At 38.7% G+C, this 27,646-nt stretch overlaps 1 protein-coding gene across 1 annotated transcript in view; it reads left to right on the plus strand.

Annotated features, from left to right (window-relative positions):
- Window positions 1-27,646, plus strand: part of PRUNE2 (prune homolog 2 with BCH domain) — a 100,798-nt gene that overhangs the window by 29,830 nt on the left and 43,322 nt on the right. The window contains exons 5-8 of the mRNA XM_054286206.1: window positions 16,600-16,758; window positions 17,714-24,197; window positions 25,094-25,656; window positions 25,765-25,895. Of these exons, the coding sequence (XP_054142181.1) occupies window positions 16,600-16,758; window positions 17,714-24,197; window positions 25,094-25,656; window positions 25,765-25,895 (7,337 nt within the window). The remainder of the gene's footprint in view (window positions 1-16,599; window positions 16,759-17,713; window positions 24,198-25,093; window positions 25,657-25,764; window positions 25,896-27,646) is intronic.

Below are 27,646 nucleotides of genomic sequence, written 5' to 3' on the forward strand. Positions count from 1 at the left end.
CTCAGCCACTCCTCATATGGCTTCTCCTCAAGGCCCTTCACCATCCTGGTTACCCTCCTTTGGATGCTCTCCAACAGCTTTATATCCTTTTACCTATTGTGGCACCCAAACCAGCACCCAGCACGGGAGGTGAGGCTGCCCCAGCTCAGAGCAGAGCAGGACAATCCCCTCCCTTGCCCAGCTGTGATGCTGTGCCTGATGCACCCCAGGACAGGGTTGGCCCTCCTGGCTGCCAGGGCACTGCTGACCCACGTTCAACTTGCCAGGACCCCCAGGTCCCTTTCCATGGCACTGCTTACAGCACCTCATTCCCAGTCTGTCCATACATCCAGGGTTGCCCTGTCCCAGATGCAGAATCCAGTACTTTATCTTGTTGGAGTTCATATGGTTAGTGATTGTCCAGACCCCTGATTTATCAAGGTTTCTCTTCAGGGTCTCCCTACCTTTTGAGGGAGTCAGCAGCTCCTCCCACTTTTTTGTTTTCTGGTTGAGTATTCCTTCCAGTTCTACATCCAAGTCATTTATGAAGATGCTGAAGGGCAGAGGGCCGAGCATGGGGCCCTGTGGAACCCCACTGGTGACAGGTCCCCAGTCTGATATGTCACCCCATTCACTGTCACCTTTGTGCCTGACCCATGACCCAGCTGCTCACTCACCCCATGATGTGTTTATCCAGCTGTGGGCTGCACAGCAGGTCCAGAAGGATCCTGTGAGAGACAGTGTTGGAAGCTTACATCACCTGGCTTGCCTTGATTGACTGGGTGGGTTACCTTGTTATGAAAGGATATCAAGTTTGATAAAGCAGCTTCTCTCATGCAGCCATGCTGGCTGTGACCAAAGACTGTTGTCCTTCAGGTGTTTTTCAATACCCCCAGAGTAATCTTCTCCATAACTACCTGTCACTGAAGTGAGACTGACAGGCCTGTATTTTCCAGGTCTTGTTGAAAATCAGCTTCCAGTCAGCTGGGACTTTAGAGTTTTGGGTTTCCAAAACTCATTGATCAGAAATCACTGAGAGAGGCTTTGCAGTGACAGCGGCTCTTTGAGAAGTATTGAATGAATCCCATCAGGACTGGATTTGTAGGGGTCCAGCTGGAGCAAGAGGTCCCTCAAAATGTCAGGATCCATTGGGAATTGATTGTTCTTGAAGTCATGATCCTTCAGCTCAGGGCATTGAGACCCCTTTGGTCAGTCATCAGTGTTGAAGACAGAGGCAAAGAATGCATTTAACATCTCTGCCTTCTCCGTGTACCTGTTTGTGAGATAACAATCCTTACCCTGTGATGGGACAATGTTATTTTGCTGCGTATTGCCATTATGTATTTGAATAAACTTCTCTTATTTTAGATTGTGTTTTCTAATTGATTTCCTCATATCAACTCCATGTCCATAGATCTGACCATAACTCTTTTGGCAGGCATTTTTTTTTTTTTTTTTACTTTTTAAATTCTTCTTCTGCCATAAAAATACTGCTAATAACTCTGCTGTGCAGAATGGATGTGAAAAATCAGAGTAAACCGAATAATAATGGTGAGTCATGGTATGGTATTGAAATGACTAGGAGGAAAGGATGGTGCACCTCACGTAAAGCACCATAAATGTCAAGGCATTCCAAGAAAAAAAAAAAGATTCTTCTTTTACTAATTTGCTTGAGATGTTTAAGTGCATATCAGACTACAGAGCAGGCACAGAAGTAGAATCTGAATCTACAGAGCCTGCTGTAATTGACATTTACTATAAGCTAATTACCCAGGACAGTACTTGTTGTATGGATGAAGACTGCTGGTTTGTAGGGTGGCTACCTAACGCTGCTCACAAATAGCACCCACCTAACAGCTTGTTTATCCATATCCTGCTTGCTGCCTAATAACTCCCCTATTCCTGTATGACAGAAATGAGAGTCTTGGCTGAAAATTTTAGTTGGAGCCTTCTTTTGTGGAAAATTAGAGCCATCTGCTGTTTAAAGAGGGCAGTGTTTAAGGTGAAGTGTGTGTCTTTCTGTCTTGTCCTATATCCTTAAAAATTTTCAGTTGCTTGTTGTTAATAGGGTATTTGCTAACACCCTGGAAGCAAAATTATTTACATCTAGATGTTTCTAGAAAAATCTTACCCATTAGTAAACATACTAAAGGCATTTATCCAGATTTCAGTATTAACTGTTACTCAGAAATTTATATTACATAGGCAGCTTAGAATCATGAAGAGAGCTGGGCAGACAGCCATCTCTAAGTGTGCAGCATCAAAAAATCTCATTCAATAAATTTATCAATTTTTCTTTCCTCAGTTCATAATTAGCTCCCATTTCTAGTTATCTTCTGAATAAGTTTTTTCAATCCCACTGATTTCACACAGTTCATCTCTGAATATGACTCAATAGAAAAAGCATGCCAGGGTTCAAATTTCCTGTTTATTCTTGATTTTGTGTCTAGTAGATACCAAAAAATATGTACTTGTACACTGAAATACCCTGACCAATCCACCAAAAAATGCCCCCAGAATACCAAACCAAATCATCAGAAACCTGGGAAAAAATCTTAGTCATGCTTTTATGGGTTTTGTGTCTGATAGGTTTTCCAGATCAGATCAAGCTTTGTAAGCCTGTCAAGATACTTTTCCTCTAATGCTTCTCTGCCACTTCTGCAGGCCACATTGAGCCATTGTTTGCTGGCCAATTGCTCCAGTTATGCCCAGTTATGTGCTATGTTTTAAAATCTTTAACAGCTGCAGCTACATGGAACTAAACAAATAATCATGTGTCATTTTGGGTCATAAAACAGGCTGTAATCCAGGCAGCTCTTCCTTAGTTGCAATGAGCTGTTCAGGAGTGGGAAGAAAGAAACATGTAAAGCACTTTAATTTGCTGCTAAGGTCAAAAGGCACACACGAATTAGTTTAGTTTGTGAAGTTCCCCAGCATTTTCATTGCTGTGGTAGTTGCTCATGTCTTCTCATATACAATCACATCCAGTGCAAATAAGACAGCATTTACATGTAGGTTGAACCAAATGATTATAAATGAATTGACGGATGTCTCCTGGGATTGGACATAAAGGTCTTGTAAACTGAAGATTTTATAAACAAACAGCTGTTGGGAAAATACCATTATGCTGTAATAGCTGCTATTAAAATCCATTAGCAATCTTGATGGCCTGTTTGAATTTGATGCATCATTTGCTCTGACAGCCTTTCTTACTAAAGAATTTTGTAAAATATATGTAGATTATGAAAGACAGTAATAACAGACTAGGAGATTAACACTGTGTTTTACTTCTGTGTGCCAATCATGCTTTGAAGAATGCTGTGTATCCTTGAATTTAAATGTCAGCAGAGAAACCAGGAGCACATTAACCTGAACAGATGCAAAGTTTTCTCCATCACTGTGGGAGAAATACACAGCTCTGCAGAGATGAAGTATTTCCAGATTAGAAACCATGTTTCAGGCAACAAAATAAATCTCCAGTGCTTTCTAAGAGTTTGTGTGCTCTCCTAATTGATGCCAAACTGTCATTCTCCTGCTCACAAATCCACACACCGCAGCGGATACCAGCTGCCATAGGGGTAGGTATGGCCTGTAGATCATGCTGCTACTAAAATTAATCAGACTTCTAATGAGATTTTGAAAAATATGTATGCCAAGAACTATCTGAAAAGTCTCCTCTTTTAAGAACAGTTCAAGTGTCAGGGATACAGTGAAACTGTTCCTTCAGAACCAGGTATGAGAACACAGGGAATGACCTGTCGGTGACTGTAGACAGAAGCAGAGATTGACTTATCTTGTTCGTGGATGTTGCAAGGGCACCATCTGGTGGGTGAAAAAGGAAGATTAAATCAGGTCCAAACGTCTTTTAATCAAGATTTCTTCTCTGCTCCCTTTATTGGTAATGCTCATACTCAGATTGCATAATACTTGCTATTGTACATATTTGCTTTCCTGTTTCTTCCTCTACCTTGTATTTTCAATGTTTACTCAATGAACTCTGCCTAACAGAGAATTCTCTACGAGTATTATTCTGGTATAAACTCATGAGCCAAATTAATGGGTACCCTGTTTTTGTCCCTCTCCTTATATCTGTTCTCAATTTCTTTATCATATCCTCTCTGTCTTCCCTGATACCTGTGAGCAGCTGTTTGCTAAAAGATCTGGCAAAGAATTCTGTATCTTGTACTCTTTCTTGTCGTTACTCTCCCTCTTCTTCCTGGTGGATGCATAGTGGTGAAGGTAAACCACACATTACATGTAAAAAGGTTGTTCTCGTGAAGAATACAGCAGGACTATGGTCAGTTCCTTTTGTTTAATGGAGAAATATCAGGGCCTGTGATTCATGATAAAGAGAGGTTAAGTCCATGCCTTTTATGTTCTTTTAGGTCTGGACCATTGTGTCTTGCAATTTGGATGTTTTAAGTTATGTCTTTTTTAAGGGTTATGATACTGGTATGTTCCCTTAAGGAGCTGTAGGTCTGTGTTACTGCTGTTTACTCTTAACACAGTTGCAAGGGACTAAAACTATATTAATGTAGTAGATACACTATTAAATGATGCACTCTTTTAGTGTTGTTAGAAGAGCCTTTTCCTTATTACTTAGCATCTACTACATGGTCCTGATAATACGTTATTGCTGAGAAGTACCTACTAGTGTGTTAGAAAGATGATTCAGTCCCAATGAATGATTGCAGTCAGGATGCAGAGAGTAAGCACATGTTTAGTCTTGGCTCAAGATTTAAGTTAATGCCAGAATCCCCAAAGCAGTCTTGTGTCTCAGAGTGGTTAAATCAGGTAAATTTTAGGGTACTCTTTTGCTTTGCATCTCATTTTTCACTTCTGTTTATCTAGTGAGAAAGCAAAGAATAACTTCCTGAAGGATACAACCTGAAGAAAACATGTAGGTTGGAGAACTTGGTTCTGTAGTTCCAAAAGCAGCCTTACAGAAAGCTTGTACTTGGTTCTCAGGAAATAGAACCATCTCAGTAGCAAAGCTGTCCTCTTAGTTACTGTAAAACAGAGACAAGCGTGCCACAGCTAACTTCAGCCTTGGGTAAACAAGTGTGAGTCGCCTGGCAGGCATCGGCAAAAAACTTTGTTTAATCCTGTTTTGCTTCTGTTGGTAATGACTCTTTTCTCTTCTGAAGGAGCTGACTGTTTAACAAACGAGTTGCTAAAGGCATTTTGTTTGCATAACTGTAAGTGCTTATTAGAAGAATCCATAGGAAACTTAAATTAATTAGAAGAAACTGAATTGCTACTCTTATTTGTCTGGGATTTTTTGGGGGTGGAAAAGTTTGGTGTACAGCCTTTGACCATCTCTGTTCAATTTCTAGTTCCTAGTTCAGTCTCACTGCAGATGAGGCTAAAGCCAATTGCATTGGGAATACATTGATCCTTGTTTGTTCATGTATTTTGGAGGAAGGTGTTCAGCTTCCCACAGCAGGGAGATAAACTGAAGAGAAAATGAATTCTTTTTTGTCTTCAGTTGTATTCCAGACAGTTGTTCCATATTGACACTATGGGTGGTCAACCAAAGTGCCAGTGATTTAGTGTACAGTGCAAAAGTGATTTAATCAAAATAATTGAAAATGCATTTCTAAAATACTTAAATTTTTAGCAGGGAACTTTTACTTCCAAGAAGGACCTTTTGCTAAATTTGAGTTCCTATGCAATATTATGAATATCACCACGGATATGATTGGGAGAATTCTTACCTGTGGCATGTGCCAAATCCTGTGAAGTCAGTGAGAGGATTTCCATTAACTTTTAGTTTGTGAAATTCTGAATAGGCCTTTTTGTTCAGGCTTGCAAATTGAACATCTAAAGATAATAATTACTGTTTGAATTTTCCCATATGAAAGGAACCTGTTTTTCAAAATGTGCATCTGTGGTGCAGAAAGGGAGCATTTGTTGTGAACCAAAGGATAAATGTATAAAAAGACTGAAGTGTAATTAAAGAGCATTGTACTTCAGTGTGAAACTGTATTTTGCATCTAGAGAGATTTGGGGTAATAGGAAGGGAAGTTGAAAGTGGGAACAAGAGTGTTCATGACAAGTAATAGCAAAAGCAAAAATTATGTAAGTCAAGAATTTTTGGCACTGGAGGAAGAAAACCTGTAGGAGAAAATAGTATTTTGGAGTCAAGAGCATTAATGAAAGAAGTAAATTTTTTGAGAAAAATTATTTGCAGTCAGAAGACTCTGAGGAATCAAGCAGCTGCTTTAGAAAGGCAAAGATGTAGCTAGATGAAAAAAAAAGCTTCGCTGACTACTGAAATTTGATGAAACAATCAAAAAATGACATATTAACAACTTAGAATATATTAGAAGTGATGCAACTTAATTCTGCACAAATGGCTCTTTAGATGTGTTATCAGCTGATTTTTTAACATTTTCTATCAATTATCTTGCAGCATCATTTTCTGTCTATATATATGGAGTGAAATAGCTTTAATAATTAAATAACTATGGTTTATTCCTGAAATGACATTGTGAGTTGACAAGGGAAAAAACAGGTAAAAAGTAAAAGGAAAAGCTAAAATTGCCATGTAACTTTGAATGGCTATGTTGGTGTGTCAGGAGCACTGTCTTCCCCAGGAGATTTTGTCATTTTGCCTTTGTTTTTTTATTGATAAACTAATAATTTTGCAATCAATACCATTCCTGTCCAGAAGCAATTAGTAATGAGAGATAATGTCATCCCGTGAAAATATTTTCACAATTTCTTCTTATTTTGAATGTTTTACCTGAAAGTTTTTGAGTTCCTTTCAGAGGATGTCTGCTGTTTCTACAGTAATAATAGTGTTAAAAGTATTGATATTTTGTTACTAAGTGCAAGTCACACTGAATGATTTTTTTAGACTGCTGGAGTGTAAGAGGTCTGCTTGTTTCCTTCTACCTTCTCTGCACAAGGATGCAGGGCTCTCAGGATCGGCATATTAAGGAATTGTGTTGCTGTCAGAGCTGGTGCAATGGAATTCTCCTAGGCCATATTCCACCAACATCAGGTGGAAATATTTTGTGGCTCTTCTCTTTGGATTACAGCAGGAAGTCTGACAGCATTTTTTCTCTCTGTTACCAAAGAGGGGACAGGCCTGAATGCCGCTGTATTAGAAAAGAAGGAAAACCCCCAACTTTTCCCCCTCAAAAATAGACCTCAGGAATAATGCAGCTGTATTATTTTTAAATATACTGTCAACTGAAGACTGAGAGTTTATTTTCAGCTTGAGTTTAAATAATTTTCAAAGATTAGGAGAAAGTTCTTTCCTGTTGTGGAACATAGGATATGTGTGATATCTGTAATATAGAAAGTATCAATGAATATATAATTTTTCAGTCTGTCTGCCTGCGATGGCATCCATTTATAATACTTCTATCTTCTTGCTATTGAAAGTGTTTCTAATGGTTCATCTAGTCTTGCTATCTCAAAACAAAAGAAGTGTTCCTGAAAGCTGGAGAGAAAACACTCCTTCATCCCTCTGTAGTGGCAGTAACTGAAAAGATCTAGCACTTCTTACCAGACAAAACTCCATGTTAAGAGAAAATCACTATAGTATAGTCTTGTCCATGTTATAAAAAAAGCAAATCTCCATTTCCAGTTTAAGCTGCAAACATTAAAAGTGCACTGAAAATAGCTGCCATCCTGCCTTGGCATTTTGTTTTTTTATTATATTTTCATGAAGAATTAACATTTTGATACAACATTTGTTCATGGATTTGCAGTGGTTAAATCAATAGTTAATGAGGTTCGTCGTATAATTTGAGCTTGTAGTTTGTTTATGCTAGACCAACTTTATCCATACTCCAAACAAATTATCTCTTATAATCACCAGCCTGAAGATAAATCTCTAAATGTTTTTCTGATGATAGTGCTGTGGTTGGCAGGTGTTAGAAGTGCCTCCCAGGGACAAAGATTGAAGATGGGCTTGTTCTCACAAATCCTTCAGGCGAGGTTGTTTAGCTTTCTATCCTGTCATCTGCAGACGAGCCTTGTATGGTGCCCTGCTAATGAAATCTAATAGGCAAAGGTCATATATCTTTATGAAGAAAAATGCAAAGCTGGTGAGTGATGAATGTGCTTCATGGGGTTCAATGGACGATGCGTAGCAATAAAATCCATGTGCTTCAAATGGCTTGGCATATCTCTGTCTTTTGTGCCTTAACTACTTTTTATAACAATTCTCATTACTAGGGATGGGAATAGATAAATACAAAAACAGTTGAATATGCCTGCAAAGTTGTCTGTGTAATTAAAGAAATAGGTGGGGGTAATTAGTTTTCAGTATTCATAGCCTAATGAGGGAGATGGCTCGCATAATAGTACACAGCAGTATTGTATTTAAATTTGAAAGCTTTACTGAGTAGCAATAGAAGCATACTAGCTGGCATGAAGATGTGAAGATTTAGGTAGAGTCTTACATCAGTTATAAATCAAAAATGCTTTTGTCAAATGTCAAAACATAATATTAAAAATGTGGGGCAGTACAAACAAAATGTGTTGGTATAAAATTGCAGCTGGAAGTACTAAATAATGCAAGTTAGTGCCTTTAAGAAATTGCTAATCTGAAGTTAGAAGGAATCAAATAAACCAGATATTGTTGAATCACTGCTGTTTTTTAAGAAGTTACCAGTTCATTTGCTATAGTTACACTGCTGAGCTAAGAGACAGTTCAATAAATCAACTCAGGCTTGATGGATTTTACAAACCATTGCAATGAGCGCGTGAAAGAGGAAAGAAATCTCTTAGTATTCCCTCCTTGACAAAAGGATATGCAAAGAGCCTGAATGGATGAATGGTTGATTAATTTTGCCAGAAATTTTCTTGACAGCCAGAAATGTGTTTTTGCATTATCATGTTTGCATGGGGATTATTTTGTAAGGTATGAATTATTATGTATAACCTTACACCTGAGACTTAGCTGGCTAAAAGAGACAGCTCCTGGTCAGTATATGTATAGTTGTGATGTTTCTTATGTTTTAATTCATCACTCTGTCTATTCAGCCTTTTGCTTGTTACCACTTGCTAATCAGTCAACAGTGAAATCAAATATTGTATGTGACTAAATGAACCTTGTAACTGAAGTGATAGGTTGTGTCTTTTTCAGTATTTTTTAATTGATTTACAAGCTATGGAAAAATAAGATGCAATTTCTTAACCTAGAATCAGAAAACAGAATAATATAAAGGAGAATAAAAAAAGTGTATTGCAGGCTATGTCCACATAGCTTATTGATTAATAAAAAATAATGCTTCTTTTTCTCCTCTAAATTTTTGAGGCAAATAATTATTAGATTGTATAAACTATGCTATACTTCAGTGTGGAGATACTTATTTTAATTTTGTACATATTTCGTGCATATTTTCTGTGAGGAGTCCTTGCTTATAAGTATGGTGCATAAGCAGTTGCCTTTACTTTTAGGCTTTGTATACTTGTGGTTTAAAAATAAAAGACTTTCCTCTCCATGTACTTTCACCAAAAAAACCAAACAAACAAACAAAAAAAAATATTTACTTCAACCTTTAAAATTATCTTGAGGGAGTGCATTTCTCTATACTTATCTAGTTGGACCAGAAGTCATACTGCTATGATTGTAAGTTTTCTAATTGGTCCTTGTTTTACAGAGGTAGAGTTTTAAAGACAGATTGAAAAGGGAGGTGTCATTTAAGCTGTTAAACTTGAAAATGACTTCTATATATTTTAATTTACTTTACATTTTTAGCAACTCCAAACTACTTACCCTTTAACTACCAGAAATGCTCAAAACTGGAAGCTTTATCTTTATCAGTCACGGTTTTCCTACTACAGAAAACATCCACTAACAATGAGACAAATTACAAGCACTTTGAATTTCTTCCTTTAGAGATGGAAATAAATGAGTACTTTCATCTCTACATGAGACTGCATGATGTACTTTGATATTCTCTGACTCCTGTACTGCTGCAAAACTTTTTTTCTTCTAGATAATGAGGTCCCAGCAATCTAATACTATGATTAGATACACAGGAGCATGCAGACTGTTACCTCTGTTTGTTAATATCTTTAGGCTAGTGCACTCAATGTTCGTTTATGTTGTGCAGTAGTGGCAGTGCCTTAACAGGGCTTCATCTCCAGCCCTTCTGAGCTGCCACGTATTTTGAGTACATGTGCACAAACCCCACTGACGCCGGGGAGCATTTTTCACTGTTGTATTTCATACTTGGTTTTACACCTCAGCACTCATGGGGGGCTGCCTTGCTTATGGATAAAAAATTGTGTTCCTTAGGTGGGTGGCAGTGATAGACACTGAAGGTAGGTATTCCAACTCTAGGAAGAATGTTTTAAGCCAAATGGGCCGTGATGATATCCTTATGTTACATGTATATCAGAATGTATTTTAGGATACATGAAGATGCTGTACCCCATCTGCTAAATTCAGAGTTGTCTCAGCTAGCTCTGTAAATGGGGAATAATGAAACTGCAGTTTGGCAGTACACCTGAGCAAAATTTTTCTACCTCAGGTTTTATGAATGAATTGAGATTTCACAGTCTTGCCCAGAAATCATGTACTGTGCTAAATGCACAAAAACCATGTGAATCTTTGTAAGTTCTACTTAAACACAGGTTAAAATGGACAAGCCTGAATTTGAATATACAGAATTTGTGCCTGTATCAAATGCAAGTAAAACCTGTTTAGCTGCAATCTGAATTCATAAAGAATGGATCATTGCTAGGATACTATGATGAAATGCACCGATGCTGTAGAAAAGACACTCTTTCCATTATGAACCTGTCTAAACATACTTTAATTGAACAAAGCTTACTAATTTTTTTTTTATTAAAGAGGAATTCCTATTTTTTCTTTGCTTTCTTTTTTTCTTTTTTTTTTTTCATTACTCTGCCTTTAATGAAATAGACTGTAAAAACACAGCCATCATCAGTACTAAGGGATGTGAGTGCTAAACAGGCACTCATTGCATTATTCAATATGAACTTTCCACAATGCTATAGTATTTCCAGTTCAAATTCATTCCAACTTAAGTTTGGAATACCTAACGGTGAATGTGTCACTTGGGTAGCCAGTCATAGAGCAAGATAACAAGGCTCAAAGATGCCCATTCTTCTACTCTTTAGTTTAGGACCTAATACCTTTTTTGGCTTTGGAAACTGTTGACACAAGGAAAGCAGATTTTGCTGCTATTTTTGTTCTTTCCAGAAGATTGTGCAGAAGAGCTGCTATTTGGTACATCGGAATGCATGATAGAAAAATACAGTCTTTCCTTACAGAGAAGGTAGGGATTTTTAACAGAGCATTTTTACCAGCAGTGCTGATAGAAAAAAAAAGAGATAAAACAAAAAATATGCTTGTTTGTCTTTCTGGAGTGTGGTATACATCATACTGTTTATACTGTTCTTTCAGTTTTTACTGACCTTTACCTGAAAACTTTTTATGAAAAACGGAGTATTTTTCTGCACTCTTTTGTCTTTCTTTTAATTTTTTTTTTTAAAAAGGAGGGGGCTTCTAGTAATTAGCTGGATTTACAACAAATGGCACACAGCCTGTTAGCTCTGCGTGTGTGCTGTATCTTTGGTGTTTACCCGATTATATTGCAATTTAAGTATGTCATAAAGTTTTATCAGTGATCACATAGAAATAAACTGGAATGCAGAAGTACCGACCATGAAATATTAAGAGAATGCAGTAGCAGTATGTATGACTTCTGTATTGTGATAATTGCATCAGTTGTGAAAATTGTAATGGGATACGATATTCCTCATTTATATTTTGTGATGGTTGGGTATTTTTAGCAAATGAGTTGTCAGCAGAAAGGCTTCATTAGACTCATCAGGGTATCTGCCCATGAATAACGAATCCCAAACTGTACTGACAGTTTCCTTGAGCCAAAATGATGGAGCACCTCTGACAAAAGCCATATTGTGCTCCCCATGTGAGAAGTGTGAAGAACAAAAGAGACAGTTTGTTCTTAATTTGGTCAGGTTAATATTGACACAGTTAGCTTAGAAGAGTCAGAAGTGTGTGTAATGTACACTTGCAGTGATCACTTGGGTAATTGGCTGTTGATTTCATGAATCAGTGTTGCAAGAGACAGAGAAGTTAAGATTCTCTTCAGATATTTCTTTGATATTTTGCCTCTTTTAAAGGATCATCCATGTTTATAGTTACATTATCTGTTAAACTTAAAAAGAAATTCTCGAGAATCAAGAAGGAAAATAGAGTTTCCGAGAAAGAAATTTCCCAACGGTATAGAACTTACATAAAATGGTATTTCTCAGCAAAAATACATAATTACTAAATAGTTCATATTCAAAAATAATTCAAAAGTCTTTGGATTTCTTCAACTTTGTAATTCTGCTCACCTAACTGATTCAAAAAATATTTGTAAATTTTAGAATGCACATTATATGTGTTACAGCAGAAGCTATTTATGTGTGTTAGACAAAAGCACCATTTTATTACGTGTTATGACACTAAATTACTCCAGTAGTTACACTGCTGTTAACTATGCAAAATATATGTACTACTAAATTCTGTTTATTTCAAGTACATATATTTCAAGTATGCTAGCAATTCATTTTTTTGTTTATAAGATACTTAGAGGGCATTATAACACAATTATAACAACTAACAATATTTATGTACACCATTTATCTGCTGTATACTGTGTGAATATTACCTAATACTTCAGCCAGCACATGTTAGTACAAGAAAAGAAGAATATAAAAATGACCAGTTAACTGACCTTTGTCATTGTTTAGCTATGTCAGTACATCTCAGGCTATACTAATTCATCAAAAGCATATTTTAAATGGATGTAATTAATTTGGGATGTACTAGCTTAACTGTTGAAATTATTTGCAGGTTTTCATTTCTGAAGAAAATTTTTCATTTTCTGTAAGCATTTGTAATAAGTTCTTGTTAATTTAGGTTATAAAATTCATAGGAGAGTCCATATATCTATCATGTCTTTCAGTATATGGCCTTTGTAGTTTTTAAGACTTGTTTGCAACTGTCATTATTTACTTGAATGTTTGAATGCCTGGGAAGGGAGTATCTGAATTTTGTTGCTGGTACTACTTTAAAAGAATAAACTAACATTGTTTAGGTGAGTTATCAGGAATTTTTAGATGGTTTTGGATCTGCTGTAGTTCAGATTTTTTTATTTGAATCGATTTTAATTGTTCCAGCTGCAGTTAGTAGTGGGATAATTGAAGTGACTTTTCCATGCTCAAGGACATTTTGGAACTGTTTCTAATTTACCCAGTACTTGTGTCTTCAGAAGATTTTACTGGTTTAGATATTCAAAGCTTTTTCAGAATAATTCCTCATCATAACTTTCTATTCAGATTTCACATATGAATGTCCACCAATAAACTGGCAGCTGACTGTTGGTGCATTAATCTGTGTGAATTTCACATAAACTTCATTTTAAGGTGCTATCCAAACATCAACGGGAAACTTCATCTCTAGTTGCAGAAAGGAATCTACTTCCAAAGCATTTGACAAACAAGATTATTTTTTTTTAAGTCTAACTTGGAGGGTGATGCATTTTGTGGACACAGTTGAGTAGATTAATAAATTGTGTTTATATATTTGTAATCAAAACAGTAATTATTAGGTAAGAGACTGATGCAGGGGAATAACGTGCCAGTCTGCACATACAGTTGTGCCGTGTTCATGATGAACTGCTGTTTATTCAAGGCCAGTGTAGCTTGGCAGCATCAAAAGAAGTCTTGGCTAGAAGATGACAAAAAATTATGTCAATACAAACAGCAGAAACATAAAGGAGAAAATGAAATTTCTGCGTCTTTGTTGAGCAGTAGTTATCTTTGTGCATTATGTTCGCAGCTGAGAAAGGTGATGTATGGTTTATGTTTCAAGTCCTATGTAAGTGGGCTAGTCCAAGTATTAATGAGAATAGGAAACATAAAAGTTTACCTCCTGTGTATTTGGTGTGGGGTGTGTGTGAAAGAAGACAACTTTTTTGATACAAGGAATATAAAAATACTTTGCCTCAGTTCTTACTTGTGTGTGTGTATTTTTTTTTGAGATTTGCACAATTCGAAGAGCAGGAACAAGGGGATCTGTTGGAGCAGTCTGTGGTAATTGTGTGTTGCAATAGGGTAACATCATCATGGATACATATGAAGGACTGCAAAATTAAATTAGCTTGTGAATTTTGCTTCTCAATACTATTGTTTTAATGTTTGGGTTTTTTAGATGAAATATTGGCATGACAAATTTCATAAAGTATTTATTTTTCTAACAAAAACCTGGTTTTATTCAAGAAATAGCAATAGACCAGTATCACAGAATCACAGAATTGTTGAGGTTGGAGGGAACCTCTCAAGATCATCCAGTCCAAGCCCCCTGCCAAAGCAGGGTGACCGAGAGCAGGTGACACAGGAGCACATGCAGGAGGGCTTTTAATGTCTCCAGAGAGAGAGACTCCACAGCCTCCCCAGCAGCTGTTCAGTGCTCTGCCACCCTCAGTGTAAAGAAATTCTTCCTCTTGTTGGGGTGAAACTTCCTGTGTTTCAGTTTATGGCCATTGCTCCTTCTCTTGTTTCTGGGCACCACTGGGAAGAGTCTGGCACCATCCTCCTGACACCCACCTTTGAGATGTTTCTGTGTATTGGTGAGATCCCCTCTCAGTCTTCTCCAGACCAAACAATCCCAGCTCCCAGAGTGTCTCCTCATGAGAGAGAAGCTCCAGACCCCTGATCATCCTTGTGGCTCTCCACTGGACCCTCTCCAGTAGCTCCTTGTCTCCCTTGTGCTGAGGAGCCCAGAACTGGACACAGCACTCCAGCAATGGCCTCACCAGGGCTGAGTGGAGGGGGAGGATCACCTCCCTGACCTGCTGGCCACACTCTTGCCAATGCAGCCCAGGATGACATTGGCCCTCCTGGCCACAGGGGCACTGGTGGCTCATGGACAGCTTGTGGTGCACCAGGAGTTCCAGGTCCTTTTCCACAGAGCTGCTCTGTAGGAGGTCAGCCCCAGGCTGTGCTGGCACTTGGGGCTGTTCCTGCCCAGGTGCAGGACCTGGCACTTGCCCTTGTTGAGCCTCACCAGGTTTCTCTCTGCCCAACCCTCCAGCTGATCAAGGTCCCATTGAATGGCAGCAGAGCTTTCAGGTGGATCAGCCACTGCCCCAGTTTGGAGTCACCAGCAAGCCTGCTGAGGGTGCCTTTGATCCCTTCCTCCAGGTCACTGATAAACAAGTTGAGTAGGATTGGTCCCAGTACTGATCCTTTGGCAATACCACTGGCTGCAGGCCTCCTGCTGGACTCTGCTGTACTGATCACGACTCTCTGAGCTCTGCCTTCAGCCAGTACTTGATTCACTTCACTGTCCATTCCTTTAACCCACATTTCCTGAGCCTGCCTTTGAGGATGTTACAGGAAAAAAAAAAGCCTTGCTGAAGCTGAGTTAGGCAACATCCACTGCTCTCCCATTGTCGACCCATCCTGCTATGCCATCACGGAGGTCTATCAGATTAGTCCAATCTGGTTTCCTTTCGGTGAATCCATCCTTACTGTTCCTGTGTTCCTGATGACTTTGTCTTCTATATGCTTTTTGATGGTCTCCAGAATGATCTGTTTCATCACCTTTCCAGGAACTGAGATGAGGCTGGCTGGCTGGCTGGCTGGCTGGTAGTTTCCCAGGTCTCCGTGTCATTTTTGAAGACAAGAGTGATATTGGCTTTCCTTGAATCATCAGGCAATTCTCCCATTCTCCATGATTTTTCAGAGATAATGGAAAGCAGCAAATGGACATCTGCCAGGCTCTCTCATCACCTGTGGATGGATCCCATGGATTTAAGGTGTTAAGTCTGCCTACATGATCTCTAACCCAACCCTCGACAGCCAAGGGGAAGCCTTCCTTTCTCCAGCCTTCCTCTCTTACTGCTGAGGTCTGGGACTCTTGAGGACTGGTCTCAACAGTAAAGACAAGCAAAGAAGACATTCAGTAATTTTACCTTCTCTGTGTCTTCCATCACCAGAACATCCATCTGATTCTGCAGTGGCCCTGCTTTTTGCCTAATCTTTCTTTTGCAGCTGATAAAATCGCAGAAGCCCTTATTGCTGTCCTTGATGTCCCTTGCCAGACTCAGTTGCATGTGGGTCTTGGCCTTCCTTGTTGTATTCCTGCAACTCGATGTTCCTGGAGTCCTTCCATGTGTGGCCTGTCCCTTCTTCCACGTTGCATACATTTCTTTCTTGAGTTTGAGTTTTAGTGGAAGTTCCGTCCTCATCCATGTGAGTCACCTACTCCTTTTGCCCAGTTTCTTTATCATAGGCATACACTAGAGCTTGGAGTGCTTTTAATCAATGTTGCAAAACCAGGTAGCAGGAAGAAGTAAGAATTATGTTTCACCAGCAGATTAGGAAGGCAAAACCTGCATTTAGTATGCTAGTGTTCTTCCATTACTGTGCTATGGGACTAGTTCTTGATTTTTATTAGGTACATGGTTATTTTGATGAGTGAAATGGATTTTTCTTGCTTGTTAGACCTGTTGATGCTTTTTAACATTTACAGGTATTTTTACAACATATTTGGATGAAAAGAACCAAAAAAGTTGCTGACATTTCTTTTAATTTTTTAATGTTTTTCAGGACTGCATATTACACAGGAGTCTCATTGGTGATCTGAAAGCATTCATAGATAAATATGGGTTTGATGTACTTGTCATTTTGGCCAACTGCTTGTCAGATCAGAAGCAAACAAAACAACAAGTAGCAGTATACTCGGAAAATGTAGAGCTAGGCAATCAAGTAAGTACCTGGAAAAATAATCAAATGTTTTTCCTGGAAAAAAAATGTTGAGATTTTTTTAAGTAGTCTATATCAAGATGTTGATTAATTGACTTCAAAACATAGCAACAGCTGACCAGCAACTTAGCAGCTATTTGAAATGGCTGCATTATTTATATGGTAAGAGAATGAAAGATTGTGGTATTTATTATTGCTTCAGACCAAGCTAATAGAAAAAGGTTATGAGAAACACTGAAAGGGCAAGAATTTTCAATTCAGTTAAAATGTTTTTTTCCCCAGTTTTGACTTGGGTTTGTACACAAATGTGTCTTTGGCAATGAGTGATAAGCAAACACCTTGTAAGTGGTAAAGACCAGAACTCATATATGTATATGTTATTCCTAAAGAATTCAAACTCCAAAATCAAAACAAATTATTATTATTGTGTACATTTGTCCAGAGCTAGGTGCTTCCCATTTTTAAAAAATATATTTATCCCGAGATGGAAGAGACTACCTCAGCGGCAACTTTCTGAACCTTTTTGTCAGTCTTGAAAACTTATGATTTTTGGGAGGCTAAGTGATTCCATGGTTTTCAAGGCCAATATAAATGCATTTATTTATTTTATTAATATAATTACCCCATTCTAAAAGTACATTCACAAATTAATTGCATGAATTTTACTCAGATTTCTCAAGGAAACAACCAAACATTTTATTTGGATTTTCTAACCAGAAGTGAATTGAAAAATCAAGTGGTATAATTTCTGACCAATCTTAAGGCAAATATTTTGTCTAGATCGTCTTGTGTAATGCATCATCTATTTGGGGATTGTAACAAGGATGCTACAGTGAAATGACCAAGCAGTAGGTTAATAGGAAGAGATAGGTATGGCTGTATTACATGATGAAGTAGTCAGATATGTGCCTTATGTCCATGACTGTAGTGACTTCTGAAGTAACCCATTTTTCAACAGATCTGCTGTGAATTAGAAGAATGTCAGAATCCTTGTTTGGAGCTGAATCCTCTAGAATGTGAATGTGACCAAATTCTCATTTATCATCAAGAAAATTCTTCAGTGACCTGTGATCAAATTTTTCTTCTAATTAAGGAAGTTATAAATAGAAGGCAACCAGAAATGGTATCAAACAGTAGAACTTCTTCTACTGAAGCTGTTGCTGGAAGTGCTCCACTTTCACAAGGATCTTCTGGTATTATGGAGTTATATGGTTCTGATGTAGAACCACAGCCCAGTTCTGCCAATTTTATAGAAAATCCTCAAGATCTAAATGGGTCTGTGCAAGCCCACATTGATGTTAATGTAGACCTTGTGAGTCCAGACAGTGGCTTGGCTACCATTAGAAGCAGCCGGTCTTCCAAGGAGAGTTCTGTTTTTCTTAGTGACGACAGCCCTGTTGCAGAAGGGGCTGCCTCACATCACAGTCTTCTGCCTGGCTTTGATTCCTACAGCCCTATTCCTGAAGGAGCAGTAGCTGAAGAGCAAAAGTCTCAGTCAGGAAGCAATAGCGATAATTTTGATCTTTTCAATTTTGATCTAGCGCCCATGGTTACAGCTCCATCTGAGTCATCTTCTCGTTCTGTGGATTGTTCCCCAGCAGATGACTATTTTCTCAATAGTGATTCATCAGAAGGGCATCAGCTCACTCTGAAGAAAAAACTCGATGAGACAAACCTCTTAGAAAATGCTACAGTAAAGTATTCAACTGACTTACTTGCAACAAAAATTGAGGAAGACAATCTGGCTGAATTTGCTGAGAATCCAGGAGGAATGTGTGAGAAAAGTTCAAGTTTGATTGATTTTGTTGAAGGTGATTCTTCTTCACCAGAAGCGTTGAAATCTACTGATTCAAAAATTCCACCAACTCCTATGAACAGTCTTGTAGATACTTCACCATTGGATAATGGGCAGCCTTTAATTTTCTCACAAGATGTCATAAAAAAAATCAATGAAATAGAGGGCACAAATTACTCTCCGTCTCGTGTTAGATATGGCAGCTGGTGGGATGGCTTTGATCTAGATTCCAGAAATGCTGATGCATGGAGTTCAAGTGAACAGGAATCTGTATTTCATAGTCCTGTCTTATGGAAAGATTCTAAAGAAAGTCCTTTGCTACGAGACCATACTGATAGAAGAGCCTCAGATTCTGTGTTCCTCCAAAAACAGCCAAAGCAAATGGAATATGTGAAAGCAGGTCTATGGGATAATCAGTTTAAAGAAGATAATTGGAACCATGAGAATCAAGAGAAAAACAGTGAACATTCATGTTTGCAAACTGCTTCTTTAGATGAGACAAAGCAAGAAGTGGAGAGCTTTACAGACTTGTGGAAGGTCAGCCAACCAACACCTGTGATGTCAGATGCGTGGTGTAGTGGTGAAGGAAAAGGTAGGCAGCTAGCTGGAGACTCTTACAAAATCTGGACTGAGTTTGATGAAGGAAATGCTGGTAAATCCTCAGAAGATGTATGGAACATGCCCAAACTAGATAGAGAGTTAAAATCAGTGAATATTCCTGAGGAATGGGCTGTATCAAAAACAGGTTTATCAGATTCTTCAGAAATCACAGTGGACAATGAAATTGAAAATCCAGAAGTGTGGGATAAAGGAAGGTATTATTCAATAGAAGACCATGGAAAATCTGAAAATATAACTTTTGTTTTCAACAATATGCAAAATAATTCCAAGCTGAACATGGGGGAAAAAGCTTTATTTGGTGATCCTAAACACAGACCAAAACAATTTGAAAATATAGATGCCTGGAATATGTATGATAAAAACATCAGAAAAGAAGTAACAGAAGTAGTGGTGCCCTGGGAGGACACCTTCTTATATAAAAACTCAGATCTTAGTTCATCAAATATAGCGGAAGATTTAGTTGTTTCTCCACCAGACACCAATTATTCAACATCTGATTCATATATATCACCTACATATGTAGAAGATGAAAGAGAAAATGAGGACAAGGATTTTGATGAAGGAACAGTTACTGGTAAATTCATGAACACAAACTTGGCTGAGTCAAAAGTACTTGAGAAATCAACTAAGGAACCGTTATCTCCTAACAATATGCCTTTTTCAAATACTAGAAGTACAGATATCTGGAACACTCCCCTAAATAATATCACCCAGTTACAAGGAAGAAATTCTGAAATGCCAGTTCTTTCTGCCTCTGCTAAACCTTGCCTTAATTCAGAACAAACAGCTGATCTATGTTTTTCAACTGAAACATGTAGCAGTGAAAATAACTTTCCTGTATCTGAAAGCAAAAGAGTAATACTGGCATATAATCAAACAGTGAATGACTTATCACCATCACAGAATGAATTAAATACGGGACAGAGAACAGCTGACAAGGCAGAAGCTGTGGGCAGTGTTCCTGTAGAAAGCACAAACACCTCTACGCCAAATTCAGAAAATGAGAATGGTTTGGATCTGAAAATATGTGACTTAGGGAGTGAGATACTTAGTAAGAATGCAGCACAAACCACTGCCAGTATTGATGAAGAGCTGGGTATTCAGGATTCCGTGCACCAGCTGGGCTCGTGGGGTTTACAGAGTGAGCAGGGTTGTGAGGAAAGCTGGGATAATGCCACTGTCATCTCTAAGGAAGGAGAAGAACGTAAGAGAACACATGTGACAAGTGGGCAGCAGATGATTGATGACATTTATAATAAACCAGTGCAAGAGGGCAATGAATCTTCAGGTAAAAGAGATTTGAAAGAAAATGAACCAACAACTGAAGTTGCCACCTCCCCAGAAAAACAGAGAAATAGTGTTAGTTTGGAAATATTAATCACAGAGAATGTGTCATTTTCCAATCAAAGTAACCAGGAAGAGACAAGGGACATGTTGCAGAAAAGTTTAGATTCTTCAAGTATTTCTGAAGGAGGCAGAGATTATGAATTTTTGGATGACCTCTTACCACAAAATTACAATTATAGTGAAATGTCACAGCTGCTTTCTGAGGAAGCTGGAAAAGAGGCTACAGTGACAGAGGATGCAGCAAGTCCCAAGATGGAAGGTACTTCTGAAAATTCTGATAAGGGTAGTGACAATCCTGAGAATAATTCTGCTAAAAGACCTGGAAGCTCAGGTGTCTGGAATGACTCTGGAAAGAATGGTAGTGGCCAAGCCATATCAATTCCTTTGATGGATAAACCACAAGAACCTCTGGGAGAAGGGCAAGAATGCTTACATGAAGTGATTCCTAACCATCCAGACATTTGTAATTCTGATTTACTATCTTTAAAAAATAGCCTAGAACTGATGAAGACCAATGAAAATTCTTTCACAGATGAGTTTAAGAAAAATCCTTCTGGATTTGTTAGTGTTCCTGATATTACACATATGTCTGTGGTGGAAAATTCATTTTCGCTTGAAATAGCTTCTGGGAGAAATGAAAACTCTGAAAATGTAGAACCTGCTACTAATCTTTGTGGAGAACCATTTGCAGTGCTTAATGACAATTTTCCCCAAACTGCTTGGGATTCACAGCCATGTGAAGATTTGCAGTCTCCTGGAACAAGTCCTGAGGCAAGCGAAGTCCTTGAAATAGCAAATACCACAAGCAGTCTTTCAAAAGATATACAGATCAAAAGCTATTTGGAAGAAGATAATATGTGGAGTAATTCAATAAATTATTATACACACTCAAGTGGAACAAGTCCTGACTTAAGTGATACATCTGTGAATGTGTGGGGAGATCTTCCAGTTGCTAGTCATCATGAAAGAAGCAGGGATGTGTGGGAGATGAAAAATAATAAAAATCTTGAGGATTCCTTTAAAAAGCAGGAATTTGGGAATGAATATGAAGAAGGATTTGAAATAAGTGGTGAAGAGAACAAAGTTCCTAAAAGCTTAGATTTTTGGAATGCCCATGTAGATGATGATACTGTATCTTCTTTATCAAGTCCTGATGTAAATGAGGATTCAGAGAATTCAGAGGCATGTCCAGAACTGATTAATGAAGATTCAGTGTGGGAAAACAAACAGCACAAAGCAGCTGAAAATGAAGAGGATTATGATCAGTCCAATGCAACAAGTCCTGAAGCTAATGAAGACAGTTTAGGTGCAAAAACTAAGGTGGGAGAGAACGTCCTTGTAAGCACCTTCAGTGAAAATTCTGAAACAATTGAAGCCGAAAAGGTATTGCAGGAGGATGAGTCTGTTGGCTTTATTGATCATACTCAACCTACTACTGGCCCTTGTGAAACACTTGATGAAGTAACTCAGGTGAGTAGTTTCAATGTAAAAGCAGATAGTGGAGAAGACTCATATTTGTATCAAGTGAATGAAGATCCTGCATTGACTTCTGCTGCTGGTGATAAAGAAGAGCATTCTTCAAAAGCTGTAGATAGGTGGAGTATGTCATTGGAAGCTGATTCAAGAACTAATCCTGAATCCACAGTAGGAACATCTGATTTTCTAGATAACAGTTCAGATTGGTGGAGTTCACGACCTTGTGAAGAAAAGCAATTGGAAAATCAGTATTCTGGTTCACGTCACGCTGTAACAAATAATCTAGGAAATAGTAAAGAGTACTCCTGTGGCTCACCTTCACAAGATGAAGAACTAACAGAAGCACATTTCACAGATACAAGTAATGATGAAAATCCACCTGCTCCCCTGTACGCTGATGAAAAAGAAAATGAAAGACTAGTGCAATCTGTCAATAGTCCTGATGGTCAGAAAAATGAAGACACTTCACAGTTTAATCAATTTGATTCTTTCACGCTGGATAAAAAAGAAAGGGAGTTGATAGAGCAGTTGTTTTCTACAGATGAGGAAAATCAACTGACTCCACAAAACTCTTGTTCAGATGAGGAACAAGCTATACCAGTTGAAGTAATCACTGTACTGGATCTGCCAAAAGACAATGAGGAAAATGCAAGTCTCACTCCTCAAGGACAGCAGGAAGACGCGTGTGAAAGAGTAGAAGTGCACAACTCCATGCCAGGTGCTTTCACTGTAGAAGACTTATCTTTTGCAATGGCAGAAAAGTCAAGCCCAGAGTGGAATATATTAGTTCCCCAAACTTCACTTATCCCAGATATTTTACAGGATAACACACAAGGAAGTAATCAGCAGTTTTCAGTGGAACCTGACCTTTGGACTAATGCTGAGGAGATTGTCACTTTGAAATCAGATGGTGAAAATCCTGATATTTTAAGTCACTGTGACCAAGACAATGGTTCAGAGTCATCAAGCAGTCCTGATGTGTGCCAGGAATATGGAGTTAAGCATGCCTCTATCCCATCTTCTCAGGTTGCAGTGGAGCCTGAATACAAAGACAGTCAGCCAATTCATACAAAATCAAATGTGAATAAAGATGCAGATTTTGACTCGAAGTATCAGTTAGTAATGCAGAATGAGATGCACTCTGAAAATGGTAGTCCCCAGGACTATGAACCAGTAAAGGGCAGTGAATTCAATCAGCTTATCTCTTCTAATCCTCAGGAGCCTCCTGAATTTGCAATTCCAGAAGAATACAGTCTAGAAAATAAACTGGTTTTTGACCCTGTTGAGTCAACTGAAATTGCCAGTGAAGTTACAAAAGTGACATCCTTAGATGTGAAAGACATGTTCCATGGAAGTTTCACTAATGCAAGCCATCAAGGAGCACCAACTGATACAGCTCAAATAGCGACCTCTCAAATGCCTTTGCTTCCCATGGATTTTAGTCAACCTGACAGGGAAGAACAAAGCTTAAAAGAAATTAGTGCCTTGGGTGAAGTTGTAAAATATTCTGGTGTTGATCATACAGCAATAACTGGTGTTGAGCTAGATAAATCAGGAGAATGTGTGGATGACTCTGACGCAGGGATAGAACATAGTATAAGGGACACCTCAGTAACTAATGGCCTGGGAGGCACATGTGGTGGGAAAAACATACTGACACTGCTAGGCAGTGAGGCAGCAGAAGGGAAGTCAGAGGATGAACGGACACTCTTTCCCAAGTCCTTTCTACCTGGTGGTAATGAAGGTGATGAATCTGATTCAAATAATGAACTGTTTGATGATGCAGCAAAAGAATATGAAGCTGTAATTGAAAATTATGTTCCTGTGCTTAAGGAGATACCCAATGACCAATCACCAATGGTGTGTACTCCTCCATCCTCTGCATCTTTTGATGCTGAACACTCTGGCAGCAGTGAGAATGCAAACGGTGAGCTCTTGTTACAGCAGTCATTTTATGACAGTGTTTCTTTGGAAAAACGATTGCCACTGCCGGCTCCTCTGGAAGGTGCAGAGGGCATCCTGATGACTGAAGATAAAGTGTCTGAGACATCCACAGAGTGTCTTGAGGAAAATCGCACCTCAGTACCATCGCTCTCCCTGGCTGAAGAAACTCCCCCAGATTCTGATTTCTTGACAGGAAAATCTGAAAAAGAAACAACCGATCCTGAGTCACCACAAGGTGGAGATAGAAGATCATGTGATGGTAAGAAAATCTGCTTTCCAGGGCAAATACATAGAACAGAGAAAGGAGGAAGTATTTCTATGAAGCCTATGAGGAGGAGGCTTTGAGTGGAGTGAGAAGTTTGTGTGTCTCCCTAATGTGCAGAACATTATTGTGGAAAGAGCTCTAGTGTTGTTCTCTCAGATGATGCCTTCCTTGAGAGGCTACCTGGAACAGAGGTTAGACAGAGTTAAAGGAATAAAGTAGATATTTATTAAAATGCCTTCAAAGGATGCATCTTGGGCAGTACAAGAGCCCAGCTGTGGCTGCACCCAAGAGGGATCCAAAAGGTGCAACTGGTCACTTGTTTTCACAATGTAAAAATTTTTGGTCCATTTAATATTGGGGTTAATTGTCCACTTACAGCTTCAGGTTATGAAGTCCTATCCACTCCTCCCCTCAGTTTGCTGTTGTTGACATTTTTTGGGCCTGAGGCTGTAACGGTGTCCTTGGTTCTCAGGCTGGAAAAGGATTGTTTTGTCTAACTGAGCTGTGAAGAGAACTTGCTGACACTGTATATGGAGTTCAGAGTTGTATACTAATGCACTACAGAATCTGGAAAATATGAAAGCTAAAACTTTAGGCATCACAGGCAATCTAAAGCTTTTGAACACTGAAGTAGTAATATAATTTCTGTTGTTTGTATAGGGCCTAGCCTATGGGACACTGAATTGTTTGTGCCTTGGGGATGATTGCCGTGTTAATGTGTAACCTTTAACAATAATGATGATGGTGATGATGTTATAAAATTCAAGTACACATTAACAGAGCAAAGCAAAATGAAAAGAGCTTTATCTCACAGTACTGATTAAAGCATACTGTGGTGACTAAATCAGTAATTCAAAAATTAAAGAGTTTCTCTTTGCCTGTTCTTTTAGAAGCTGGCACTGACTCCCTACTTTGTAGAGAAGAAAAGCTGAGAAATTCCCAGAAGAGCCCTGAACTGGAAAGTACAGACAGTAAAGAAGATGTGAAGATGCAGGTGCTCCCACCTTCACTGGAGATGGATTACATCCTTGTTACTGAGGAAGAAAATACACCTGCAACAAATGATACCGTTGAAAGAAGCAGAATTAATTTTGCATTTCAAGAATCTCATGAAGACTTTTCACCAGGCTCCTTGGATGCTTTTCAGGCAATATCCATTTCAAATGAAAGCAAAGATCATCTTGTTGGTGGGACTGAATGGGACGCTGCTCACTTAGAAGAGAAAAATTCTTCTGCTGTGCGTCAGAAGATGGATGGTGAAAGGAAATCACAGGAAAGCTGTGGGCAAGACGAGGGTTGGATTATATTGGGACAAAATGAAATAAGTGACATATCACCTGAAGAAATTTCTGCCAAGACAGAGATGTCAGAATCAGGGTCCGGGCATCCTGGTGAAGAACTGGCATCTCTTGTAGCACAGGAAATGATTCTTGACACTTGGACAGAATTTCAGGTAGAAACTCCCCTTCAGAAATCTTTTGAACATGAAAGCTGTTCTCCTTCAGATGGTCTGGCTGCTGGGAGTGTGAGTTCGGGCATTGCAGGAACATCAGAGTTGCAGATAGTTTGTGGTGATAGCACATGGGAAGCAGATTCTCAACAGAGGCTTGGGAATAATGTAGCAACAGAACAAGAAATGAAGGAGGAAATGGTTCTTCTCAGCAGTGACAGAGAATTGAATAAAAAATCAGGGTAAGTAAAAAGCAACCTATTTTCTTTCAAAAGTCTTCTGTTCATTTGTTACTTATGTTATTGAGGTGTGTGCCATTATGTATAGATGGCAAGACTTTCAAGTCTGAAATACGCAAAGTGTTATTTAACTATCAGTGTATTACTTCCTTTCTGTAAACAGATTCTTGGTTCTTTGTCGCTTGATATGAGCCAAATTAGGGTTGTTTTGCAATTGACTTAAAGGTTACTTTCTTGCAGGAATAAATCTGTCTTTCTTCTGTGAAGTCCCACTGATTGTGTTACCTACTTTTAAATATGAAACAGTATGGCCGGGGTATACAGGCCCAAGACAGGTACTGATGATGTTGCCGGTATATGATGAGATTGTGGAGGGATTGAAGCGAAGTACTATCTCTGCCCAATGCAAAACTGTTGAGAAGGAAGACAGGAGGAAGTCAAGGCCCAGAGTCAGAAAAACGTGCTACTTGTAGAGGAAGGAAAAGCATGAAAGAAAGTTGTGATCTTTGTGATTATTTTCAAGCTCTAGTCAGAGCAGAGGAGCATTTATGACTGTTGGAATTGAACTGGTGATTGAAGCAGATTGAGTGAGTATGTGTGGACCTGGTTTTGGGTGGACATGCAGTCTCTGTGCTGGCAGTACTCCTCCTGCCAAGTGACTCTGCTGTGCCATCAGATGGGGTGAGGGGTGGCCCTCCTGACTCCATTTACTGCAGTGTATTGGAGAGGGTGCTTCTGTTGTTGACACCTCTTCCTTTGCAAACAGCAGGCTACTATCAAGGGACAGAGAAATTTTCAGAAGTGTTAACAGAAGATGAGTACTCATCAGACCTGTAGAGCCTAAAGTAAACCAAATATCAAGTGCTTGACATTGAAACTAGCCAAAGTATGGTGGGTTGGCACAACATTTCTGTCACACCCACTCCTCTAAACTTCTAAATTCCATGCCAGAAGGAAAAGTGTCAATTTTGAAATTTCCTATAAAAGAGAAATCTGGGAGAAGCCAAACAAGCAAAATTTCCAAGCCGCTGTTTTGTGTCCATGTTCTTGTGTGGAAGCATAGCTGAGGATCTGCAAATCTAGGAAAGGGAGATGTCCTTTGACCTGGAGGTGCTTTGTTTGTTAGCCCTGGAAGCCATTTTCTGGTGTTACCCCTGCAGGGTTTCACTGGGAGTTAATTAAAAACAACTAATTTCAATTAGGAAACATGCTTTCTTGACAAACCATACATTTCTAGTAAAAACTCTTAGAATCATGAAATGCCAACCAGTTCCGCTCACAGCCAGTAATGACTGGGACAGAAAACAGGAAGAGCTGTTTAGAGGTGCTGGCTAGTTGCAGGCTTGCAAATCTGACATGAAGAAATCGTCTGTTATTTCCTCTGTCTCCCATAAAGCATTTTAAATTAAAACCAGGCAGATGCTGGCCCAGTCTAAGTCATACTGATTAATTACATGCAGGCAGCATCCTAGGGATTTGACTTGTCATACTTAATTCCCATGATGTAGAGAGGGAAAGAAAACTCTAGATACCTAATTTAGAATGATTTGTAAGTAAACCAGCACATTTTCAACTTGAGATAACTTTGATGCAGTGAGACTCTTAGACACCTCAGGAAGAAAATTTGATTTTTGAACTTAGACTGGTACTAGAAAAAACATTTCTGTGCTATAGATTTATAGGGGTGGGTAAACATCTTATTGCTATAAATTGCTATATCCATTTTGAGAAGAACTCTGCTGTTTTTTAGGAGC

The sequence above is a fragment of the Melozone crissalis genome, unplaced genomic scaffold (assembly GCF_028551555.1).
Source record: "Melozone crissalis strain CALT ecotype California unplaced genomic scaffold, PUWL_Pcris_2 ptg000005l_1, whole genome shotgun sequence".
In the NCBI taxonomy this organism is placed as follows: Eukaryota; Metazoa; Chordata; class Aves; order Passeriformes; family Passerellidae; genus Melozone; species Melozone crissalis.